The sequence below is a fragment of the Sebastes umbrosus genome, chromosome 12 (genome assembly GCF_015220745.1).
Source record: "Sebastes umbrosus isolate fSebUmb1 chromosome 12, fSebUmb1.pri, whole genome shotgun sequence".
NCBI lineage: Eukaryota > Metazoa > Chordata > Actinopteri > Perciformes > Sebastidae > Sebastes > Sebastes umbrosus.
This window is the reverse complement of record NC_051280.1, coordinates 14,947,545-14,974,111: the sequence shown is the minus strand read 5'-3', so window position 1 is coordinate 14,974,111 and position 26,567 is coordinate 14,947,545. Positions and strand designations below refer to the sequence as shown.

General features: G+C 40.3%; 1 protein-coding gene across 4 annotated transcripts in view; it reads left to right on the top strand.

Moving 5' to 3' along the window:
* The window catches only part of agap3 (ArfGAP with GTPase domain, ankyrin repeat and PH domain 3), a 150,498-nt gene that overhangs the window by 67,285 nt on the left and 56,646 nt on the right, over window positions 1–26,567 (top strand). For 3 of the 4 annotated variants that reach the window (XM_037788459.1, XM_037788460.1, XM_037788457.1), the window contains exons 3-9: window positions 565–652; window positions 5,279–5,364; window positions 8,742–8,883; window positions 9,416–9,550; window positions 14,463–14,590; window positions 14,851–15,006; window positions 19,954–20,037. In XM_037788459.1, the coding sequence (XP_037644387.1) occupies window positions 565–652; window positions 5,279–5,364; window positions 8,742–8,883; window positions 9,416–9,550; window positions 14,463–14,590; window positions 14,851–15,006; window positions 19,954–20,037 (819 nt within the window). Of the gene's footprint in view, window positions 1–564; window positions 653–5,278; window positions 5,365–8,741; window positions 8,884–9,415; window positions 9,551–14,462; window positions 14,591–14,850; window positions 15,007–17,842; window positions 19,858–19,953; window positions 20,038–26,567 lie in introns of those variants that run through there. The other variant, XM_037788461.1, reaches the window with a different exon arrangement.

Here is a 26,567-nt window from a genome sequence, read left to right as displayed (position 1 = left end):
AACTGTGTTTTATCTGTCCAAAATCCCAATCCAAAGTCCCGCGAGAGTTTGCAGCTTGGGGGTTACTGCTTTTTAAACTTTTCCCGGGTGATGCATTCAAGGAAAATAATACAACTAAGTTTGATACTTTTCAGCCAAACAGCAACCTTTTGAATGAAAGAAACTACCACATTCCTGTTATTCTTTTCACACAGTTCATGGGAAAATTGTATAATTTCTGATAATATAAAAAAAAAAAATGCAAAACCACTGTCTTGAGTGAGCTCGAAGGGTTCTTCTTGACCTTGGAAAACAGCAGCTTGACAAAAAAAAGTTCTCACACACAAGGTCCACTAAGCTTTTGTATTCCCCAAGCTTCTAACCACATTTCATGGCCTTGCTCAGCGGATAAGAGTCGCTGAGCAAGGTTGAACGCTTTGGAAACATGAAGTGAGACGACCTTGTGCTGAGACTTTTTTGTCAGGTCACCATTATGGTCCTTCAAGTCTACATATGCTTCTGGTTTGTACCTGTCATGTTATGCCTGTCAGGGATAATCACTGTATTTTGCTCTTGGCCTTGCAGGGCATTGTGGGAAATCTGTCCAGCGGGAAGTCTGCTTTGGTCCACCGGTACTTGACAGGCACATATGTGCAGGAGGAGTCTCCTGAAGGTAAGAGTCTGCTGGTGGAGGTGCAGATCAGGAGGTGATTATTAACGTGTCAGAAAATCAAAGATTCAGATGAATGTTTACTGTGTACTTTATGGCCTAATTTACCTCACAAATAGTCGTACAAAACACGTGGCGGCTGATGAGAGAAACCCTTTTCTTTCCATATCGTCAGCCTTTCATAATTAAAGAGAAGCCTTGTTATTAGATTGGTGACAATCTGTTTGATTAGTGACATTATACAGAAACTTGCCGGCTGGTAAATTTTTTGTTGTTGTTTTTCACAAGAACAAAGTCAAGCATGTTGGCACTGATTGCTACACTGTACAGATGGATAACCATATTAGGATATTTAAATGAAGCATGGTGCCTTGTGAGAGTATCTTTCTAATTAGTTTGTATTAAAATGTTGGATCTAGGGATGTTCATAATTAACCGTTTAACCGTTAACCGACATTTAGCATTTTAACCGATCGGTTAAAACGGTTAAAAGAAATATTTATAATTAATTAAAAAGCTGAGCGGCACGTCACTTTAAGGAGAAAAGCTGGTCCACCTTAACACCTTAAGAGGCAGAGCCACTGGGAAAGTGGCTGGATGTCCGCGACACTACGCGCAGCAGCGTGGCTGCTAAGTTAACGTTCACGGACGGGGGAACTGGGTTCTCAGTTGTCTGTTGTGCTCATACACTGCAGCTGGCGCGAGGCACACATCTTATCGGTTAACGGTTAATAACCGGTTAACGAGGGTCGGTTATCGGTTAAGAACATTTTTCAAAATGAGCATCCCTAGTTGGATTACATCAAACTTCCGGATGTCAAAATTAATAATTGGCTGGGTTAATTTTTATACATTTTCTTTTTCCTCATCCACTAAAAAATGGCGAGATAATGACTGAGCATAACATTTCCAGTAAATTAGGGCTGTGAAAATTACTCATTGTTAAAACTCGGAAAGTAAACCCATCATTTCTCGGAGACTGAAAATTAAAGTTTTTATAACAATCATAAAGTGTTTACTTCCTCGATGTCCTGATGGAGAACGAGCCAGTTCACCATGTTTAGGAATCTCTATTTCCAGAAAGGGACCCCTTGCCTTTTTAATTCTCTCTGAGATTTATAAAAAACAAATATTCATTCAATTTATCAGCAGAATCATAATGAGAATGCCCACTTCTGGCCTGAGAGGTAAGTCCTCCTCTCAGAAAATCCACAAAGATGTTGGTGAACCCAGAGTTAACTGATTATCTTTGAGGGGTTTGCAGTGTTTCATTTTAGTGTAATTATAGTGAGGATGAGACATGAAGCGCATAATTAGTTTCTGGCATTTTGCTGCACCAAGGGAGAAAAATCCTCATAGCTTAATTAGTCCTTGAGAAATCAATGGTGGAAATGCTAGAAAAAGGCAGAACGCGTTGTTGCTGTAATCAAGGAAACATGTCGGCTCAGATATGCCCGTGTGTCCTTTTGCATTGCTGCGAGTTGCTGTGATACAACATACCTGTGTCGTAATTAGCAGCTGCTCTGGCTCTCTTTTATGTGCTTTAACACTGGCTGTACTCCAGATTGGGGGTATTTACATTGCAGAAGCATCGCCCAGCAGAGGAAGGTTCAGCGATGGCTGTTTCTTCAGTGTTTTGTTCCTGGGCTTTTGCTATGATATCTGAAAAAAGGTACCGGGGTGTGTTGCCATGGCAACACCGGATGGAGCTCCGTTGGATTGTGGCTCTGTGTCAAGGTCTAAGCCTCCGTGTAAGCAGAGTATGCTCACTGCGTGTTAACCGTGCCTACCAACTTACCGCCTCTCTGTAGGCTGTCTGCAAGGTTATTAGTCGCCTCTTTTTATGTAAGGTTGAGCAACGCATTCAAATAATTCATTATTGCTTTGTTGAAAAGTGTTATAAAAGAGGTAGTCTGCCTCATTTATTATTATTCACAGTTTTTTTTTTTTCTTTGGATGCATTGTATTGGCTCAGCTCTAAATAAAGACAACAGCGTCCTGGATGATTATGTAACTGAAATGTTTACTTCAAATTCCACGCCGATGTATTTCGCCAGAGCCGCATGCTTTCATTACAGATTTCAGAGAGACTTTTCCATAATCGGTTCTGGCGTATGCATGTACGTGCTGCCAAGCTCCGTATTCTGATACATTTTTTGGTTTGCTGTATCGTTTCTGATAAGTCTTTCTCACTGTGTAATGAGATCCTCCTCATCTTTTTTTTCCCTTTTTAAACAGGATTCAGAGACACAGAGACACACAGACACATAGTTTCTCAGTCCTTTGTCTGAATCTCCAAAGCTCTGTGACTTGAGTTTAAAAAAAAAAGCTGGCTGGTGGTACGTGAATGTCTCTCTGTTACACAACCAGCATCCAGCAGTGCTTCAGAGCCTGTGCTAAAGGCTGGGAGAATCCCCTATTTGCCAAGCTGGCTAAAGTGGATTTAACAGGGTAGAAGTAGTGGCTCGAGTGGATATGTATTGCTTGCTGAGACAGAAATACTGTCCACCTATTAAAAAAATGACAGGGCACGGCTACTGTTTGGCCCTTACAGCTCCTCTGTGATGTAATATCTGTATCTCTTGATCTCTGACACTTTATGATTTAATCATATAGATATCTTGTCTGCTTATGAAACTCCTAGAAAGTAATAAGATAAGTGTAACAGGTGTACTTTTATTCGGTGTCGCACATCTGCCGTCTTCGGCACCATTTGTTTGATATACTTCATGATCATTCCTCGAACTTTTTTAAATTTTTGCGTTATTCAATTTTGTCAAATTGCTCTCAGCATATTTTCGTATTCATAAGGCACTGTTTTCCCTCCAAGGGACATCTCTAGCCTCACAACTTTCTCATTTGAATGTTTTTAATCTCTGCAGGATCGCAAACCATTCAAATGATATGCAAAATCTAATTTACTGCGTAGTTCTCCCGTTGATCTCTTCTTTATCTGCAGTCGGCTTCGCTAGCGGCAAGGAAATATGCATTTCTATTAGAGGAGGAATGGAGAAAAGGAGAGAGAAAGTCAAGGCTGAACGGGGTCAAGTGTTAGCTCCTCGCTACTCTCCTGTGGACATGGTGTGACCCGAGGCACGCCAGTTCACAATGTTTCTGCCTCTGATTTTATCTCCCATCACTTCCTTTTTCCTTTCTCTTTTATTGTCTTTGCTAAAATAACTCTCCTTGTCTTATCATTTTATTGCAGAGTGTAATGAGTTATGTTAATTCTGTGAAACCCAATCTAAACCTCTGTAGCTCACGCAGTAAAGGGATGGACTGAATGTGCTGTCTGATAATGTTTGTGAAGTGAAAGTTGGGCCTTTCCGGGACTTGTGGCACTGCAGCGACAGGGCCACTGAACCTGTTTCCCTCAGCAGCTGTGCATTAGACACGCTAAATGGCAATTTCTCGCCCACATAATTGGCTCCAGAGAGACCTGGTTTCCTGTCGGCACACGATCCTAACGGCAACACATTCAGGGGGTCTAAATTGAGAACTGCATTTAGACTCATGCACAGCTCACCAAACTTTTATGAGCCGTGTCAAGCTGTGTTTTGATATTAAATTTGGTATCCAGAACATCCTCATTGTTTTTATGATTAATGAGTGTGAAATGTGTCTGCAGTATTTTTCTCCTTGGGGAACCCCTAGTGGTCAGTTATTACAACCTCACACAAGTTTCCAGTATCATCTTGTACCAGCACTAGACCAGACATAACACGTTATAAGAATGACCTTGGGACTAGGGATGCACCGATCCGATACTGATATTGGATATTGGGCCAATACGGACTCAAATAGCTGGATCGGGTATCAGTAACAATGGGGCCGTTCTATTCAATTCAATTCTATGTTTACATCTGATTACACATGCACACACTACGTCATGGGTCAGCAGCAGCACGCCGATAGACCGCATAGCTGAGGGAGTTAACAACAAACATGTAGGGTTGGGCAATATATCAATATTATATCCATATTGTGCTATGAGAATAGATAAAATCTTAGATTTTGGATATTGTAATATTGTAATATGGCATAAGTGTTGTCTTTTCCTGATTTTATGGGCTGCATTACAGTAAAGTTTTGTGATTTTCTGAACTTACTTCGCTGTTCTATTATTTGCTTTTACTCATTTATCCACATTACCGATGATTATTTATCAAAAATCTCATTGTGTAAATATTTAGTGAAAGCACCAATAGCAAACCCTACAATATCATCACCAATATCGATGGTATTTGGTAAAAAATATTGTGATATTTGATTTTCTCCATATCGCCGTTTGGATCTGGACACTTGAATTGTAATTCCTGTTAATTTTGCAGATTTATTTACCAAGTTGCTGGTGCACGATTTATTGTTTGAATAATAAATACCAATTCAGTCAATTTATATCTATGTATTTATTTGTTATACTTTGTTTTACAAAGTTAGGAAAGCAATGTTTAAGTCAAGCCTGATGTTAAAAGAATGATCCAAGTCACTTCCACACAGTGAGGCATACAGCTTATTAATTAAACATTGGTATCGGATCAATATCAGGACTGAAAAAGTTGGATCGGTGCATCCCTACTTGGGACAGACTCTTTAATAATAAATAATGAATAAATGTCTCTTCCTCAGGTGGACGGTTCAAGAAAGAAATAGTGGTGGACGGACAGAGCTACCTACTTCTGATCAGAGATGAAGGAGGGCCTCCAGAATTGCAGGTAAGAGTTTTGACCCTGGAAAAAATGTCTCTTCACTCTCTAAGCTGCAAGATGCGTCAGACAGAAACTGTCATGCAGGCAGGAGCTGTTGAGAGACCATTACTCTCTGCAGGACTGTTTGGAGCTTTGGGACAGCACAACAGATCAATGAGTAAGCCCAGCCCAAATACTTTTTATGGTCAAAGGGGCAACGCAGCACCTGATCACCCTAATAGTATGTGCAATATGAAGCGTAATGGAGCTACTGTTTCATCCAAAGTGGGCTCCACCAAGTCTTCACAAGACAACATGCAGTTGATATTGTCATACTGACACAATTTCATGTTTTTTTAAAGGAAATTAATTTAGGAAGTGCTTCCTGGTAATCCAACGTTGTGTAACGACAGAGCAGGCATCAGACTCGAGCCATGTTTTACCAGAGTGTGTCAGGTTTTACCTCCCATTTACAGTTCTTACAGGACTTAAATGTACTTTAACATAGGACATCTATCATCTAGTCTGGGTTTTCTGAAGGCAAACAGAAAAGGATTCATTCGACCATTCGTTTTGGCATGATTGTACAGTATCTGGATTATCCGGTTTTCAAGTTTTGGAAAAATATTATATACTATATACCAGGGATGTCAGTGAGCCGATGCTTCAGTACCAAGTAGATGCCAAAATTCTGAAAACGTGACAATACTCGTTTTTCTACAGTACCACAGGTACCGGGGATCAGGGTTCGAGATTAACGTTGTCCCGCCGTCCCGGGGACGATAGAAAATGTTCTGTAGTGTATGATGAAGTACTGTACATGGGATTTATTGTTCTACTTTTGTTTTTTACCGTGGTATCGAATTGGGTATCGGAGGATCGTGGAATTTCCCTGATATCGGTATCGACTACTAAATATCTGGTATCGTGACATCCCTACAATCTAGAACAATGTACCATATTTTATGTGTTAATCACATATTTTGCGTCTAAAATCTTAATCTGCATGTAACTAGTAACTAAAGCTGTCAAAAAGGTTTGTCAAATGAGTTAAAAGCACAATATCTTACTGTTTTGGTTCACTCTCACGGCCTTCAGCAGCATTGTTGGTGTCTACCTGGTGGACATGGTGGAGCATTTAGCCGCTAAAGAGCCAGATATTTCCCTCAGGAGCTGGTAGAGAGCGCAGCAGAGCTAAAAGTGAGAGTGAATATTGGACTAACATTTGTCTGGTGGACAGAAACATAACTCCAAATGAAAGCTAATGTCGCTCCGAGTCTGCTGGATGTGTAAACGGGCAACTATTTGCTAACACATTCACTATATCAACTCAAAAGATGATGATAATGTATATATGTTCTCACCTTGTTATTGCTGTCCTTAAGTAGCCAATATATTAGTGACTGCATGTTTAAGTACAGTACTTAACTGTACATAGTTACTTTCCACTGCTATCAAAAACAAAACGGCTGTCTTGGGAGTCTTTTATCTTTTACTTCTTTTAATGTTCATGTGGCAAAACTTAAGTATTACAATGTATTGAGTGTTTTTTGAATGTCCCTCTTGTAGTTTTAGTTCTTAAATATGAAATCTTTTGTACCTTCTGTTGCTCAAAATAAACTAAACCTAAATAAATTCAATAAGGTATTCAAAAGGAAGAGATTTAATAAAATGCTAACAAACCCCAACCCTCGCAAATATGAACCGACTTGCTTGCGGCTTCACTCACAAGACTCTCTGTTTCAGGTCACATGCAAACTGCTTGCGTTTTCATTAGCAGCTATTGATACCTGGCCTGGCAAAGCCCCGATTTACGCTTGCATTACGCATCGTTGAGATCAGGGAATAGAAATGAGTTTGGTTCACTTGTCGGCTGCCTGTATAATTAGTGGCATAATTAAAGGCCTCCATTATGTTCACACTCACAGGAGGCTGAGCAGAGTTGTGGCTTTGAGGCTTGATTTGCCATTCATTCCCTATGGGGGTCTGGGTGAGGTGTGAAAGCTGAATGGAGAAAAGGGCAGTACGGGGGAACAGTTATCACTTGATTGTCACTGCTAGCACTACTCTGGGTTCTGTTTAGCCCCTTTCCTTCAATGAATGGTGATTAGGATTGATTTCCTCCGCTCTAGGGAAACCTCTCTCCCCTGTTTGATCTACTACGAACTACGCTGGGATTGTGAATGTATGTATGTGACGCAGCAAATACAAAAGATTCCTAGATTATGATAGCAGTGGGAATGCACAAAACAGATACGGATGCAGTCGTAGTGTTTAATCATTCACTTTCATATCACCTAATAATGGTCTCTTTGCCTGAAAACAAGACACTCTGTGTACTATGGCTGTTGCTACACTGCCCCCTTCTGTCTGTATGTATGAACTTCAGTCAAAAGAAGGCCTCCAACACATAACAGTAAAAATGTCTGCCTGCAAGATATATAGCCCATATCCGGGACCCATTATTAAAACAAATTGTGTTCATTAAAAACATGATTTAAGACATTATTTAAAATATTTTTTTCTCAATAGTTTTCCCACAAGAAAAGTTAAATTACCTTTTTTTTTTAAATTCTTAAATTTACATCTATTCCTTTTAGGATATATGAATATGCAAAGTGTAGACTATAGTTAAAAAGTTTAACTACTACACTTGATTGAAAACTCCCTTCTTAGTTAATACTGGAGCTTTCAAATTTCCACATTACACTCGTTGCGTATTAGATCATGATTGGCCTCCAAACTAGTTGTGATGTCAAATAGTTGCTGGTGCACACACATCTTACACTCAGATTTAAAGGTGACATATAAAAACATGTGATTCAACAAGCCATTCAGATTTGGCTCCCCCTCCTATGTCACATGCAGGCTTATTCGAATATATATCGCCCACAGCTTGAGAACTACCTTTGCAAAGGTGCACCATATTTTTCTTGCAAGCCAATCAGAGCAGATTGGGCTTTTTCAGGAAGGGATCTTAAAGAGACAGGCGCTAAAACTGAGCCTTTTCAGACAGAGGGTGAATATTGATATTAGTATATTCAGACAGACAATATGAGGAAAATAATGTGTTTTTTGAACATTAAAGCATGTAAAAATGTTCTAGTAGAAACCCCAAAATACAAGTATGAAGCTGAAAACGAGCATGATATGTACCCTTTAAGGTGAGCACAGAGAAGCCTTTACCTTTCAGCAGATGAAAACGGCCTTCTCGTGTCAAACTCTGCCCGTGTATCATTCCGCACAGTGATGCTCAAACATCCAGATAAAGTACAATAATTGAAGCAATGATTCTGAAGCAAAATAAAAAATCAGTTGTGCGAATGTTCTTGTGTAATAATAATAATAATAAGGCAGCTTGTGTTTCACAGTGCTTCAACATGTCACCTCTGCTCTGTCCTCAGTTTGCTGCCTGGGTGGATGCGGTGGTTTTCGTCTTTAGCCTGGAGGATGAGATCAGCTTCCAGACAGTCTACAATTACTTCTTGCGCCTATCCAGCTACAGGAACACAGCTGAGGTCCCCATGGTCCTCGTTGGAACACAAGGTGTTTGCCCTACATCTGATATATATGTTCTGTCAAGATGTTGCTTCCTCCATAATGCAACTGTGTATTCTTACATTGTCTTTACACTTAGAAAGTGTAATAACACTATATATAATAACGCGTGTCTGTGTAGCTAAAGCCTGATACACAGTAGCTTATTTTCTGTGTGCAGTCAAGCTCCTTTGTTGTCCAAAAACTATTAAAACACATCAGTGAGCCACACTGTCGCACTGGGTGACATGTTCCCTCATTACGGTGAACATGGGCTCTGTAGTTTATTTTTAGTCAATCCTTCATACACCAATCCTGCTGCCGGAAACATTCACAAGCACATTAAAAGTGTATTAATCCGCAGCTGGAAATAGTCCCCAACAAATTATCTTTTTACTCCTGTTTTAGTAACCTTTCTTAAAAACTACAGTGCCCAGCTGTTTTGGGAAATTACTTTGCCTGTGTTCAAAATGAAAGTATATATTGTGTCTTTTTTGTGAAGTCATTTAAGTTGATTGTGTTTTCTTACCATGTTTCTTAGACGCAATCAGTGCTGCCAACCCCAGAGTGATCGATGACTCGCGGGCCAGAAAGTTGTCAAACGACCTGAAGCGCTGCACGTATTATGAGACCTGCTCCACCTATGGCCTGAATGTGGAGAGAGTCTTCCAGGACGGTGAGAGGGGGGCCAAAAAACTGGAAATGGTTTAGACAGGAAGTACACTATGTAGCTTCAACATGATGATGTTTAGAGTACAGCACACTTCACTAGTTTATCATGAGATATGTTTGTTAACTCCTGAACTGTATTCTTTCGCTTTTATTTCCGTTGTTTTCACTAGAGCTGAAACAATTAATCAATTGACAAAACATGAATCTGCAACTATTTTTATTATTAATTAATCTTTATGGTAATTTATAAAACAAAAGAGCCAAAAACTCAATTGTTTCAACTTCTCAAATGTGAAGATTTGGTTACAAATACGTCAGTCACCGCAATATCACTTTTATTTTGAAGTCAGATCTTACATTCCGTAATGCCTAGTATATACACGTACCGCAAAATAACGTGTTGGCTAATTTGAACATCTTTTTCTAAGTGGAGGCTGGCATCTTCCATCACCTTTTCCGACCTCAACATGTATAAACTCGCTTTGGCGCTTCACTTCTTTCGCTCTCTCCAGGCTCTATCCCTGCTTCCCTGCCTCCCTCCAGATACAAAAACACATGCTCATGCATGACAATTAATGTTTTCACTCGATATTCGCGTTATAGTCATTTACTACATCCCATCTAGAACAAGCCGCAATAAATCAAGTATATTTGATATACTGCAGATTTTTAGATTTTATACATATGTTGGTATGTTCTTTATACTGTGACAGTTTTCCTAAAATTAGATTAAAAAAACGCAATATATTGCCTTGCTTACAGTATCGGAATATATGTAAGGGATAATGCACAGCGAGCCGGTAATTGTGGCGAAGTATTCCCCGACAGGTCGATGGAGGACCCCGACGCAAAGCGGAGAGGTGGACCTGAATGGGTTTATTTCACAACAATGACCGGTTCGCTGTACGTTATCCTGCTTATTACACGGATACTTACTTAAGAATTCAATTATTTGACTCAAAAACGGTCCGCCAGAGTCCGACATCAAAACTGCGTCCATAGCAACGGTCTGTTATACATAGCAGCGATCTGCTATGAAGAAATAACATACCATAAAACGCAGTGATTGACCAATCAGAATCGAGTATTCAACAAAGCCGTGTAATAATGCAATATATTGAATCGTAACCCCTGCATCATGATATGTATCGTATCGCCAGATTCTTGCCAATACACAGCCCTAATTTCTTGACAAATTCTTGACTGAACAAATAAGCAGAATAATTGTGTGAATGACGTGAACACCACTGGGATAGAGGGTCTTTTCACTTTCTTCCCATTTCAAGAAAAGTGGTCAAATTAGGTCTAACTTGTGCAAAACTATGAGGTAATTAATCAGTCAGTTCCTCTGACAAAACATTCGATCAACTTGATAATCTCGGAGAACCATTTTTCCTTGTAACCCTTTGTGTGTCACTCTGTAAAACATGAGGAGAATTTGTTATAACATTCACTAATTTTTTTCTCTTCATTCCTTGCTAATTGTAAAGTGCTTCATGCTGTTCATGAGTTATTGTTAGCAATATGCATAAAAGCCTGTACATGCTTGACTTGCGTAGAGTGGTGGTGTACATACACGTTAATGTTCTTTATGCTGCAGCAGCTGTGATTGGCAGTATACTTCGTGAACAGTAGAGGAGCATTAACATGCTCTCACCTCAATTAATAATACAGCAGGCAATTGAATATAATTGTTAAACACTACCAGCTTAAATCACGATGTAGGATTGCATACAAATGTGGAGCTCTAAGCTAGAGACCAGTTAATATTCAGTTGAGTATGAATAGTGAAATGCCCTCTTAATGTCTCTTAAAAGTATCTGGGAACTCTGAGTTTTTCCGTGAATCCATAATTGAAGTCATGAAACTGTCGTTTTGGAACTTCAACTCTGGCACATTATCCTCTGAGGCTGCAGCTCCTCTGAAAGCCTGTCATCCCTCCACAAAACATCTGAATATGTAACACAACGTTCACTTTGCATGTCATTGACTTGATGCACAGGCACGTTGTCTTCCCTCCCCGCCGTAATTGCTTCCTGAAGCCCAATTTGAAATAATTAAAAGAGATGAAGGAGTGTCGGCTGTTTGAAGATGTCGCTCCGTATCACTCTTGCCTTCTCTCTGTATTTGCCATGCTGCAGCAGGCAGCCGGGCGTTATGGTCCCAGCTGTCAGCGCAACTTCAAATCATCTCTCTTTCCCTCAGTGCTAATTCACGTCACGTCTCCCTCCCTCTCGCTCCACCCAGTCCCTCACTCGAGTGTGCCGTGAATTAAATGACGGGTTGCACCAATTGCATGGAAAATCAGGTTGTTCAGATGGTGACAATGGTCTCATTTGGCCAACATCCCTCTGTAGAGCTCAGAGACTGACACAAAAAAATTGCAAGCATCATTTGTATGATTACTTCTCTTGGAAAATAGAGGTAGCTTTTTCCCCCAAGAGATATATATCAGCCACCTTGCAGTATGTTGCTTATTACCTGACTGGAAAACAAATGGCCCGAAGTGTTTGTGATAATGTGCTCATATGCCACTTTGTCTGGCTGGAATTAGCTTTGCTTACTTTGTGGAGCTTTATTTGATTAGTATGGTGTTAGTGCTCTGTTTATAAAGAAGCAAGAGAAAAACAGAATTCTTTCTCTGTTTTTATGAAGACTTTACTGAAATGTCTTAACTAGGGCTGTCAAAGTTAACGCGATTATAGCGGGTTATTCGCAAATTCGTTTTAATGCCACTAATTTCTTTAACGCATTATCACAATCGATCTTTCAGAGGATGTAGTGGGCTCACTTTTAAAGCTAGAGTGAAGGTGCTGGTATCATATCAAACTACAGAACCTAAGGAATCCATTGGTACCAACCATGTTATACTAGCTTTTCGCGAAGGAGGTTAAATAACGCTCCAAATTTACTTAACATTTTGGTGAGGAAAAACTAGTATGGCCATTTTCAAAGGGGTCCCTTGACCTCTGACCTCAAGATATGTGAATGAAAATGGGTTCTATGGGTACCCACGAGTCTCCCCTTTACAGACATGCCCACTTTATGATAATCACATGCAGTTTGGGGCAAGTCATAGTCAAGTCAGCACACTGACACACTGACACTATGGACAATCATGCGATTAATCATGATTAAATATTTTGATCGATTGACAGCCGTAGTCCTAACACTATGTATGCATGTTAACCGTCAGACATAATAACGCCATAGTTGCCTTTAGTTGTGTTTGCTCATGTCTACAGCTGTCTTGAATTAAGGTACTAATTGTCATGTTTACAATAACCTCGTATGCTCTGTTAGATCACAAGAAAATGTAGAAAATTAGGCAGTTTTATAATGTTTTGGTGGTGTTATGACACTGGGAAGAAAATCTTCCCCACTTAATATTTAATACGCAGGCTAAACATCATGTTCTGAGGGTACAGATAAATAAGTCTTTAAAGCCCTTTAATTTAAACCATCAGGCAGATTGTCTCATTGATTAAGTTACCCATAAGAACATAAAATGATTTAATCATCTGTGTGTTCCTGGTAGATGGTTTACACTTCTAACAGTTACCAAACTAAATATTAAAAGGCCAGTTCACCTCAGTAGTTTCTGGAAGACTGCGCTGTTGTTGAATTTTTAGACCTGTAACTTATCATTCTGACAAGGGAGACCGAAAACTCAAAAACGTACTTAAAGGTTCTCTATACGATATCCAGAGCATTAATATAGCATCAAACAACTATTTGCTATGTAAAGATATGAATGAATGAATGCGAATGAAGTCACTCTCTCCGTGTGTGTTGTAATCCGAGCTTCTCTGCGCTTTGTTGATAACGCATGCTATTAGTGCATGTTAGTGTATGTGAGCGTGCCCCATTGGCTAGCTCATGGCCGCCGCTCTGCACTACTCTCATACGGTGGTTACAGCTGATAACGCCGTCCAAACCGATGGTGCCGTTGCGGAAGCATAGCACCCACCTTCTGGTTCCCCCTCAGGTTAAAACTGTTTGCTCTGTCAGCACTGTTGCCGTTGTTTCCACTGTTAGCGCTGTTAGCACCGTTAGCTCAGCCGTCACCATGTTGAGAGCCACGTGGAGGCAATAGAAATGCTCCCAATCTGGCATTTAACACCTTCATGAAATCTATCTGGATGGCGACTTACTAAATTTAAGTAAGAAAATAAGTTGTTTGGGTGAACTCACCCTATAATTAATCACAGGTGACTAGAACATTTCAAAATAAGAAGACTGACCTTTAAATAAGACTTGCTGTCTGCTATACATACAGTTTAAAAAAAATTAGATATCTTACAAAAGATTCAATTTCTAATATGTTTTTGGAACTATTACTCCTACTTTTTCTACTGTGTTGTGATTTTTGGCTGTACATTCACCACATTCATTTGTCATGAAAACAAAATTTGTCTTTTGGAAACTGACATACAGTTCTGTACTTTCAAAGGATGATCGTTTCTGTTGGTTAAAAACATTTGTATTTTTTTAGCAGTTTATGGGTAGATGTTCCAACAAACACCAACTCTAGTTTGGTCTAAATAAACTCTTAATTCACCAGAGAAAGATGTGAAAAGAAACAGCCATTATATGCGCTCCTCAAAGCCACCAGACTCCATTGACAGAAACAGTCATTTTACCTCTGCTGGCATTGGGAAAGGAGTCTATCGCCTATTTTTAGCAGGTTTTCCGTGTTTAGAAAACCTACATATACAGTACGTGCTAATTTTGGTAGCAAAGGTATAACTAACAATCTACAGAGGCACAAGTATGATTGTGATGTTCTCATTGTGTCATTAACCAGTCCCCCAAAGCTCTCTGGATTCCTTTTACTGAAAAATGATTTATAACAGGAAGAATTTGACAGGATTAATGAACAATGTGTTATATTTTTCTGCTGCTCTCTTCTCCAGTTGCCCAGAAGGTTGTGGCCATGAGGAAAAAGCAGCAGCTCTCTATTGGTCCATGCAAATCTCTCCCTAACTCTCCCAGCCACTCATCAGTCCCCGCTGCGTCTATCCCCTCTGTTCACATTAACCAGGTGAGATCCACATCATAAAAGACTGCAGCACACTGTTTTACTTACTGATCATGTTGTTACATTAATATAAATAAGAGCTTTATGGTTTTATTTAAAGATGTCTCCAACATACTTCTGCTCATAATCATAATGTCTTTGTATCAGTGTGAAGAAATAAATAGAATGCCCTTCATTGTAAAGGCTTTTCAATCTCTCCATCTTTCTCCTCCTCCCTTCTTCTGATTCTGTCGGTTCCGCTTAATCTCTCTCTCGCTCCCCAGGCGGCCAATGGTGGGGGTGCGTTCAGCGACTACTCCTCCTCTGTTCCCTCCACCCCCAGCATAAGTCAGCGGGAGATGCGCATTGAGACCATCGCTTCCTCCAACACGCCCACGCCCATCCGCAAGCAGTCAAAGCGCCGCTCCAACATTTTCACAGTAAGTATGCGACAGCTGATGCAAAGCAACACCCACTCACACTACTAGGAGGCATGTTGCCAAGCACACTTTGTCCACCAGAGGGAGACAGGTAGCTCAAAAATGCATCCAAGCCACCTCTCCTGCCTCCGATGCAGGCAAAGAAAGCGTCTTGTTCACACAGCACAATGGGCAAAAGGAGAAAAATAGAAATTATATTAGATCCCCGAAAATGCTCCAAAAGAATAAACCCGTCTTTCAAAGCAAATATCAAAGATAAGCACTGTGGAAAAAAAAACAACTCTTTTCATGTCCTTTTTCTTTTCTAATTGGATGTAGTAAGTGCGCATGGATTAAGTTTCTCATCTCACCCATAACAAACTAGGCCCTCTGCACTGTCTAAATCTTTGACCTCCCTCCCCCTCCCCCTTCTTATTTTTACTAGATCCTTTCTTTGCAGTGACTTCCCTTTTGGGCAGAGACGGCAGCAACAAACCGCCAATGCCACCTCTCCCGCCCGACCAAGCTAAACTAAAAGTCCGAGCCAGCCAATGCCCTGTTTACACGCTGCTAGTAACGCATGCCCGCACCCTCCCAATGCCCCAGAAATCCTCACCCACTCACTAGATAACTCCCCTCTTACTTCTACTCTGGCCCAAAATCTGATCTCGACCACCAAGATTCACTACCACACCAGTTTCCCGACCCCTGTCTGCCTGCTCTTTACCCCATGTCCTGTCGTATTTGCCCTCTGCTCTAACCAATAGCATATGTGTGCACTAACCACTCTAATTTCTTTAGCTGTCCTAAGCTTGTCTTTTACTTGTAGCCTCTGCCCTCTTCTTCTACCCAGCCTGCTCCCCCCTTTCCTCCTCTCTTCTCCCTCCTACACCAGCCTTCTTCTTTGCTGCTAAGCCTTTCCTAATCTCACGTAGCCAGCCCTCTGCCTCTTCAGGCTCAGGGAGGTCTGTAGAACGTTTTTTTTTTTTAAATGGCATTATTGTTCTTCAAATCAATGAAAGAGTTCTACAGAGAGCCTGTTTGTGCCTCCAAAAAAGAGTGTTTTTAGAATGCCTGAGTCAGCTTTTCCAAAGGTTTTTTTCCAAGTTTTCTATTTATTTTTCCTCCAGAACTTTGTGAGCTTTATGAGACAGAGATCAGGCTATGTGAGATGACTTCTCGCTGGTACATCTGCCCTTCCCAACCTCAAAAAATGTCCCTTCTCCTCTACCTCTTTCCTATCGCCCTCTGATTCCAGTCTCCTACCTTCTGCCTTTTTCTGTCCCCCCATCTCTTTCTAACTAACTCCCTATCTATTCCCCCTCCTTCCTCTATTTCTCCTACCGCCTTCACCCTGTTACCCCAGCTGCTGTGGGAGCCGCAGGCTCTGTGGCGTCCGAGCAGTACAGGCTGTGTGCTAGCTCCCCTTGTTGTCTCCCTTCCCCCCCTGCTAGGTAGTGACTAACCATGTCCACCAGAGAAATGAGCCTCTCCCCGTCCGCGTCATGGAGATACCGAAGCACGCCACCTACCCAGTGTGGGTGCCGGAGTGGCAAGCCGAGCGGGAGTTTCAGCTCATGACCTTCTGAGGAGCAGCGAGCCGAGGGTGGGAGGAGGGAGGGCGAGGGAGGAGAGAAGGAGGAGGAAGAAGCAGAGGAGGAGGAGGGGACGGAAAGTTAACGGGGCGACATTTCTTCAGTGACACTTGAAGAGTGCGATGGGCTAAGGAGAGGAAGACTCGCAGTGCCAACCTTTTTGCCATTATACAAAACGAACGAAAGAGAAAATATTTCATCGACACGACCATACCGAGGATGTCCCTTTCCTAGCTTTGTCCGTTTTAAAAGTAAAATGACATCTGTGTTACAAAGTTCTCCAAAAGTCCTGCTACTCACTGATAGACAGCAGGCTGCCATTCAGAAAGTCATGTTTTCTAGCCACACTCTTGTAAGTAGTTCACTTTATGTTCATTTTGAGAGTTTCAAAAGAAGTATTCAATGAGAGAAAATATGCCTTAATGTCATCAGTAGACAAGCTTTGACAAGATCAATATCAGACTCACTTTAGACATTACATACAGTGTGTTTTGTTCTAATTTTACAGAGGAGAAAATTGCTGCAAGTAATTAATGTTGTCCATTTGTAATCAGATGTAAAAGTAATATTGGTCACATTCGTGGCATTGGCATTGGGACTCTTGAAATTAAGAAAAATCCTTTGCAATGTGCAGTTTATTGAGTTAAAAGTGTTGGAGAGTAAAATAATTACTTTTGGGTTCAGATATTTTTGGCCAAAACATCAATTGTAGTTTATTAGAAAAGACCCTTAAAATAGATGGATCTTGGTTTTTAGCCATTTTTAAGTAAGTAAATGAAACTCAAAGCTTTACTACAGAAGATCTTATCACTCCGTCTTTTCACCACCCTCACAAATCAATTCCACCAACCACGATCATTTCAAGCCAGTTTTTGCCATGACTGTCCTCGGCCACTAGGTGTCAGCACAGTACACATTATTCTTTCCTAGTGCTTCCATGGTCAATAACTCTAAACAATCTGTTATGTAATCTGTCTGTGGTTCTCCTGACGTCTTCAGGCTGTCCGTCCCTTTTTGTGTTGAAAAAGCACACTGTTTAGGGATTTAGATAAATACTACTGCATTTTTTCTACTTAATTCCATCCCACTCATTCATTCATATTCATTTAATCCACATATTAATGTCTGCCATTCGGTGTTTCCCATTTCATGTTTTTAGTCCCTTGACTTGTTACCGGATCTCCACGTATGAAACGAAACATAACCAAAACGAACAAAGAAAAAAAAAAAAAACATTTGACACTGTTTTTCAATATTTGCAGATTTGTGCTTCTGTTTCCAACCTTTCTTCAACAAAAAGGGCTTTCCGACTCCTTCCGAATTAGAAGAGCATGATGGTTTAAAAAAAGAGTCCCCCTGCTTTGCCAGTCATGATATAGAGGAGATTATTTATTGAGGACTTACAGCTTGTCGCTGCTTTACCCTCGGTGCTTCATCGCATTTAGGGTAATGCATAGAACTTGCACTATGTGGAATACTTTGCGTCAAACGCAGCCTAAAGTCGAGTCCATTTGAGTGTTTGAGCGCACTCAAAGTAGACTGTCAGATATCACGAAGTGAGACAGACTCTAGGGACTCTTCTGGAAATGCCCCGTCCACCCCTGCTCCCCTTTCCCCCCAACTCTCATTCAAACATCCCATACAAAAACACGCTGTACAGTCAAGTCACTCTTGGAACTGTTATCCAGCCTCCCAAAGGACACGACCTTTCCTTACATGACATCACACTGCCTTTTGCCATAAACGAGGACTCAAGGACTAGAGGTGCCAAGTTGTTTTTTTGTTCTTCCTTTTAGATTTTCCTACATTCCTTTGGTTCGTGTTTCTTTGATTCCTTCTTATTTTTCCAGGGAGTATTGAATGGAATTGAAAATGTGGTATAAATGTATTATCAAAGAGGTATTTTAGATTAGAGTAATCTGGGGTTATTTTATGAAGGCCTTCATAAAAATCAGGGTAGAGTGTCAGGGTGTTTCACAGAGAGATATTATACTGAAAGTTGCCAACAAATGACACTGGGTTGCACCGACTTGTATGAATGTAGTTAAACTTAACATTGTTTTTCCTTTTTTATTTATTTGACGTTATTTATTTTTGCACATTCAATTGTCTTTTATTCATTTATTTATTTTCATTTTCCTCAGTTTAGGTTTGGTACAGAGATTATGAACTCTCGCATAATCGCTTTTCTATCATGAAGGGATTGACGAAAATATAGACTGCTGTATATCTTGTATTGTATTTTATTTACAATGGTACTCTATACAAAGTACATACATATAAGGAGTATATGAAATAATGCCTTTATTGTTCATCCTATATTTTGTGGGAACTGCAATGTTTGGCTCAATCTGTTGAATATTTTGAAGTGAATTTGTGACTTGCTTTGTATGGTGTCTGTATAGAAGCTAAACCAAGTCATCATTAAAAAAAAAATAAAATGTTGGAAAAAATATAAACGCCAGAGTTGGTTTACTTGAACTCAGACTCTACCTCTTCTCCATTGGTGACTGGACATTTCTCATGTTCTGAGTGAGACCATACACACTCATGTCTGTCCCTACCTGTATCACATCTCTTTATTTGTTTTTGGGGTGGGGAGGTTATTATTTCTTTAATGATTTTATTATTATTTCCATGTAAAGTTATATTTACTGTCTAACCATTTTCCCCCCTCGCAGGCAAGAACAGAAACTTGACATGTTCTTGTATATTTTGACATTTAAATGGTTTGGTATGTGCAATGATTTTATGTCCCACCAGGTTTTGCAGGTCGGAGGAAGCTACTTTAACTTGTGAAATAACCATTCTCCCTTCTCTCCCTTTAACCTGTGATGAACTTTAATGTATTTATCATGCTACAAAAGCCCTTATCAGTGCGACTATGCTACAGCTGAAGCTACGCTGGTATAGCAGTCAGCAGGTCCACTAAGGGCCCGCTCTGGGTCTCACACAGAGGGAAGGATCCCCCAAAGGGTTTCAGGGCTGAGTCATGACTCAATGTGTGGTCGTCCTTGGTCTCCTCTGTGTTGAGATGTGTCTAGTGTGGTCTTGGTTTGGTCTCTTATTTAATTTTTTGTTTCTTTTTTAACTTGCACGTCGGTGTTACTGCTGTTTGTTCCGCTGGTCTGCTTGTCTGTTAATTTCAAGCTTCTTTTTGAGACTTTTATTTTGCAAACGTCGAGTTTCTCCACAAATGCTCCAAACACAAACCCTCACCTCCCCTTCTGACCCCCAGTCTCTCTTTCTCTTTCCCTCACACACACACACCAACACACACAACCACGCCCCAAAAAACTCCCCTCACACCCCACATCTCCCACTCTGCTTTGTGTCGCTTCAGTTGCTGACTGACTTTCTTGTTGTCTTGCAGTCACGGAAAGCCAGTGAACAAGCAAAGAGCGTTGACAGTAAAACAGACAGCATAGGCAGTGGGAGGGCCATACCTATCAAACAGGTAAGCAGCTTTCCTCACTTTTTACCCTACATTTCTCATAGTTACCTGGGTAAGTGTGATCCCTTTTTGTGACATTAGATGTTGTTTTTCTGTTTAATGTTGATATACTGTGTGTTAAGGAATTTATCAGTGGTCCCCAACCTGGGGGTCCCGTCACCCACTATGGGTCGTCAAAGCTTCACGGGGGGTCGCGAGGCCTTCTTGATTTCTCTGAAGCAAACTAAAAACCCTGACACACCAAGCTGTCAGCCGTCAGACAGTTTGGGGCCGTCGTTGAGCGTCTGTCAGCCTAGTTTTTGCGCTGTGGCCCGCACTGTCGGCTCTAGTCTGCCCGTGTCTGAGGTTTTCGTCCGACTCAGCATGTTAAATCGGCAGCAGCACCCGTCAGTGAGAGAAATCACTTTGAGTCAGTGCACAAGAAGATAAACGTACGTGAGGAAAGCAAGCCAACGAGTAAAGTCAAGAGGGCACACAGAAGGCTCTTCTCATTTTTTATCTTCATCTCATCTGATCATTCTAATACACCGATATTTTCACGACATGACCATCTGGAATGAAGCTAAGTCGTGAGTGAGTGTGGTGTGAAAATGGTCGGCAAACGCCGCTTTGTTTCATGTACGTATCATAACAACAGCTTTTATATCCGCAGTCCTCGGTCTTCCGGTTTCCCTTTTTGAATGACAAATACAGACTACCGCGACCTGCGGGTGTGGAGAGTTATTTCATCTCACGCAGGCGCAGAACGTACGTGGTAGTTGGCCGTCGGCTGTCGTCTCTGCGGTGTGTTCGAGTGCAACTTTTTGGCCCATACAAAGGCGACGCGAGACGACGCAACAGGCGACCTTTGTCGCCGCTAGTTCTTTAGTGTCGGTTTGGTGTCTGGGCCTTAAAAGTTTGGATCATTATTTAAAGGACCAGTGGGTAACAATTAGGAGGATCTATTGGCAGAAATGGTATATAATATTAATAAGTATGTTTTATTTAGTGTATAATCACCTGATAATAAGAATTGTTGTTTTCGTTAGCTTAGAATGAGCCGTTTATAGCTACATAGGGAGCGGGTCCTTCTCCATGGAGTCTGCCATGTTTCACCATCATGTTTCAGCAGTAGCCCAGAATTAACCTAAAACTCTGTTAACTTTTCCTGCTTGGGCCGGAGTCATTAATGTTTCTCGCTCCCGTTGCCGCCGCCGCTTTCTGTATCTCTCTCTTGCTTCACGACTCACTTCCCACGTACTCACACACACACACTCTACACACTGGCTCTGCTCCAAAGTCCTACGCTACTCATAAACTGGCTCTAGAGATGGCCATTCGCGTTTTCATGTCAGCCACCGTAGCTCTCCAACACGCTTGGCACACTGGAGAGACTTCAGTTGGTTGCAGATCCTACACACTGGACCTTTAAAATATAAACTTAAAAATGAGAAAAGTACGCAGTTAAAACTACCAAAGAGTTGATAGAACAATGGCCAAGTGTAGGATTGTTCAAAATAAAACGTAAAAAGAGAGAGACTTTTAATAGAAGTTACTAAAAAATAACAGGAAGACATCTCTGATGCAATATTCACAGGAAATAATCAGCTCAAAATTCATCCAAATCGTTTTACACAAACTTCCTGCAGTTATTGCGTTCACTATGTGGGTCAATTGTACAGTTTATCAGTTGTTCTGTACCATTATTGTTATGCACTGACTATAATAAGAAATATCCATAAAATGTTACTTAGTGAGGGGTCGTCAGTTTACTCAGTGATAGAAAAGGGGTCCCTTAAGGAAAAAGGTTGGGAACCACGATATAAAGTACAGTACCATAGAGCTCACCAGAGTGATTTGGTCATGTGTTGCTGTAACCACTAGATGGCGTCATAATACAACATAACAAATTACCTCAATGCCAGTACAAGAGAGAAGAAGGCTGAGGGTTTAGACATAACATCAGAAAGATTATTAGCAAAAAAACTCCCAATTTGTGTAAATTACACACCTACCAAATTAAAAAATATGTAGGTTCTGACATTTTAAAAGCACAATCAGTTCTTTCCTGACCTCATATATTGCAGGTAAATTGCGAAATTGAAGCGTTGATAATGAAAATAAACATTTTGTGTGTTTCTCAAATGACCATATCTGAAAATAAAGGTCTGTTTTAATTGTTTGTCTACAAAAAAAAACTAATGCTACAACTAACGATTATTTTCATTGTTGATTAATCTGTCCATTATTTTCTCGATTAATCGATTAGTTGTTTGGTCTATAAAATGTCAGAAAATGGTGACAAATGTCGATCAGTGTTTCCCAAAGTCCAAGATGACATCCTCAAATGTCTCATAGATATTCAGTTTACTGTCATAGAGGAGTAAAGAAACCAGTAAATATTCACATTTAAGAAGCTGGAATCAGTGAATTATGACTTGTTTTTCTTAGAAAAATACTCAAATGGATTAATCAAACATCAAAATAGTTGGCAATTAATTTAATAGTCGTCAACTTATCGATGAATCGTTGCAGCTATAAACGCAGCCAACAAGCATATCATGGCTTCAGAAAACCTTAACATTTTTAGTAGACTTAGTTATTGTGTCGCGTTAGTTCATGTATTCAAAGTCAGAGAGATGATCCCAGTCCTGTGATCAGTTCTGATAATAATCTTACATTTTGGATCATGGATGCACCTTTTTAATATAAAAGCGTTTGGTCCCAGTGGAAATGTTATTGCTATTATGGCTCATAATTGTGTGTGGGTAGTATTATTACATAAAAGTTCATTCATGCACATCCATATAATCAACGTTGACAGCTACGATTAGCTGAAAATTTCATTAGATATCCCTAAAGACATAATTTTCTTTACTCTGACTATTTGTTTTTTTTCAGGTAGTTTCATAATCGGTTGCATTGTGCTACATTAAATACTACAGACTCACTGACTGTGATTTCTATTTTAACATTGGTGCACATTTTTTCCCCATCTTAAAGAATTTTTGCAGTTTTTTTATCACAATTTTCTTTTATTATATATATTTTTTTTATGTATTCATGCTTTGCTGCAAAGGACCAGTTTGGTAGTACTGAACACTGAATTACACATCTGAGTGAGGATCATTTTCTAAAGGTCCGACTACAACCGAAGGAGAAGTAATTGACACATTGATTAGCAATCACTCATGATTATATGAGGGCTTTTGAAAATGGGTCAGCATCATTATATTATCCTCTTTACCTGCAAGTGATAGAAGATAATGCCCTTTTTTTAAAAAAATGTTGAGCCAGACCTTCTCATTCCCTTTTTGAACAAAATTACTAAGGCTTTGGGTCCAGCGGAAATAATGGCAGGGTGACACTTTTAAGCCCCCTCACTCAATCAGAAAATATGGATACAGTATCTATCGGCCTGTCACTGATAGTAGATGTTCATGAAACAGATACAAACCGTTTCATCATGTTATAAAATTAAAATAAATGTTGTAGTGTTACATTTCTTTTACATCAACGTCATACTTATTAACACAACAGATGTTTAAATTTTTTAATTTTTGCACAACACCCTTGATAAATCCCCTTAAAAAAACAAGATAAAAATGTGAAAGTTCACAGTATCAATTCTGCAAACATGTCATTTCTATTTCATTTCTGTAAAGCTCATGGTTTTTATTAGGGCTGTCAAAGTTAACATGACAATAACACGTTAACGCAAATTCGTTTTAACACCACTAATTTTTAAGGTGGTAGCGGGCTCAGTTTTAAAGCTAGCGTAAAGATCCTGATATCCAAAAACCTAATGAAGCCATTGGTACCAACCATGTCATACTAGCTTGTCAGGAAGGAGGTTCAATAACGCCCCAAACTTACGCTAAATTTTGGCGAGGAAAATCTGTCATGGCCATTTTCAAAGGGGTCCCTTGACCTCTGACCTCAAGATATGTGAATGAAAATGAGTTCTATGGGTACCCACGAGTCTCCCCTTTACAGACATGCCCACTTTATGATAATCACATGCAGTTTGGAGCAAGTCATAGTCAAATCAGCACACTGACACACTGACAGCTGTTGTTGCCTGTTGGGCTGCAGTTTGCCATGTTATGAATTGAGCATATTTTTTATGCTAAATGCAGTACCTGTGAGGGTTTCTAGACAACATTTGTCATTGTTTTGTGTTGTTAATTGATTTCCAGTAATAAATATATGCATAAAGCAGCATATTTGTCCACTCCCATGTTGATAAGAGTATTAAATACTTGACAAATCTCCCTTTAAGGTACATTTTGAACAAATAAAAAAAATATTAACCATGCACAATCATGCAATTAATCGCGTTTAAATATTTGAATCCATTGACAGCCCTAGTTTTTATGTTGATTAGTGTAATTTCCTGCAGAAGGTGGCAAATCTGAGTACATGCGAGTTAGAAAGAATCCCCTCTGAGCAATCTCTACTGTAAACTCTCCCATTCTTATCCAGTACATTATGGGGAGCTCCTCTCTAAGGTCCAGGGCCAGTTTGTTTGAGTATCATGGCAACTTTTGACAAGAGCCACCCCCCTCTTTATCTACAAAGGATTTTATTTAGGGGGGGGGGGGGGGGGGGGGGGGGAGTTTGGCTACACAGATGTGGAGGGAGGGGGTTAGTGGTGTAACTAGCTGATCTCCAGGCCAGTCAAATGCACAATCAAGGAGATCAAAGTGTCAATGTGGGCTTAATTACCACTCCCCCCCCCGTCCCCTCCTCACCCCATCGGGCCAAATTACACACCACATGCCCCCCACCTCCTCCACCTCTCCCCTCTGCTCCTGCCCCCCTCCTATCTGTAAAAATAGTGAGTGAGGATAACAATGCACTCACTGCTGAGGAGCCGCCAACAGCTCCTGAGTGCATTCTTCCCCCCCCCCCCCCCCCCGCCAACCCAACACACACACCAACACACACTTTATTCCCCCCTGTCACAAAGGGCCGGCCTATCAGTCAGCCACAGTGGCAGGATGCAGCTTTTTTCCTGGTCGCCTGACAAAAAGAGGGAAAGACACTATCTCCTCTGTGTAGATATGACAATTGTGTGGCCACAGAGAGCACGTCTGACGATCGGCCTGTTTCCTTATGTCGCACAGGCTGAACACACTCCTCTCTTTGTGTGTGTGTGTGACAGTGTTGTAGGGAAGCACAGGGCTCCACACATGTTGCCGTTTGATGCCAAACTATCACGTAAAGAGCGCACTGCTCAATCCAAACAATTCTGATAAATGATCTTAAATCATTTGTCAAGCTTCCAGTTACTGAACGTGACATGCTTTATCAAAGATATATCACAGCAGCTGTTCAAATAAAACCGAAAAATGAGTCTGCACGTGTAAAGATTTTCACATTATTATTGTCTTAGCATCTTTATTGATCTGCTTCACAGCTCTGATAAATATACGAAGCTCTGCACTGATTGCGTGTATAGATTTATGTATGCTTCAGTAAGGCCACGAGATGAGCAACATATTTTGCTTGTAAAACATGCATTATAAAGTCGCCAGAGGCCCTGTGACTGGATCATTTGCTTTGTATGATTAGAGAGTCATTTAAAAAGTGTTTACAGTTCTTTTATTGACTAAATTGAGAAGAAGAGTCTGGGCAGTCAGCAAGTTATCGATTTGAAGGACACGTTGTTTCTCTTCCTGAAAAATAATCAGAACCAAGGCTTTCTGATGTGTCAAATAACATTTATATATAATTTAAATGCACAAGTTTTTTACTTGTTAAACAATAATTAAACAGAACATATGAAACCAGTATTTTTCATTTTTTGCCCCTTTTTGGTTCCCCTTTCCTACCCACAGGGACAATTTTATTTTATAGCACCGTCCAACAAGTTGTATTACTAATTATTCAGTAGAATTTATTAAGCTTCAGCAACACACAGCCAACGTTGATGCTGGTCTTTTTTCTCAGTGGTCTTAGTTTTAATTTGGAAAAATAACCTTTAGCCATTTTAAAATAAGATTATCACACATTAGAACATTAGAAAATATTATTCTATATTCTGTAACTTATAGGGCTGACCTCAACCAAAGCAATTCTTAGTCGACTAACACACATGCGATTTTGTTGACTAATCGATTAGTTGATATAATCGACAGGTCTGTAAAACAGAGTTTCTCCACAAAGAATCACACAAAAGCACCACTTTAAATCTTGTGTTTACCAGAGGGTCATTCAGCATGAAAAAAGCATTAAAAAACAACTAATCGACTAAAGAAATCTTAATCGACTATGACCAAAATGACCGATTAGTCGACTAATCGACTAAATTAATGATTTTAATTGAGAGGAGTAGATTTGGATATTGTTGAGTAGATTGAAAGCAAACATTTGAGCCATATTTGAAGTCCTGCTCCAGTGAGAAGCTATAAACAGGCAAGTATATTCATAAGATATTAAAAAGACCAAACTTTCCCAACAACAGTCAGTGCTCGCCCCCCCTCCAGATGAATCAGGGTTGGGATTAGGATGATTGTCGGCAAACAGCCTGGTGCCCAGGTCACCGAGGG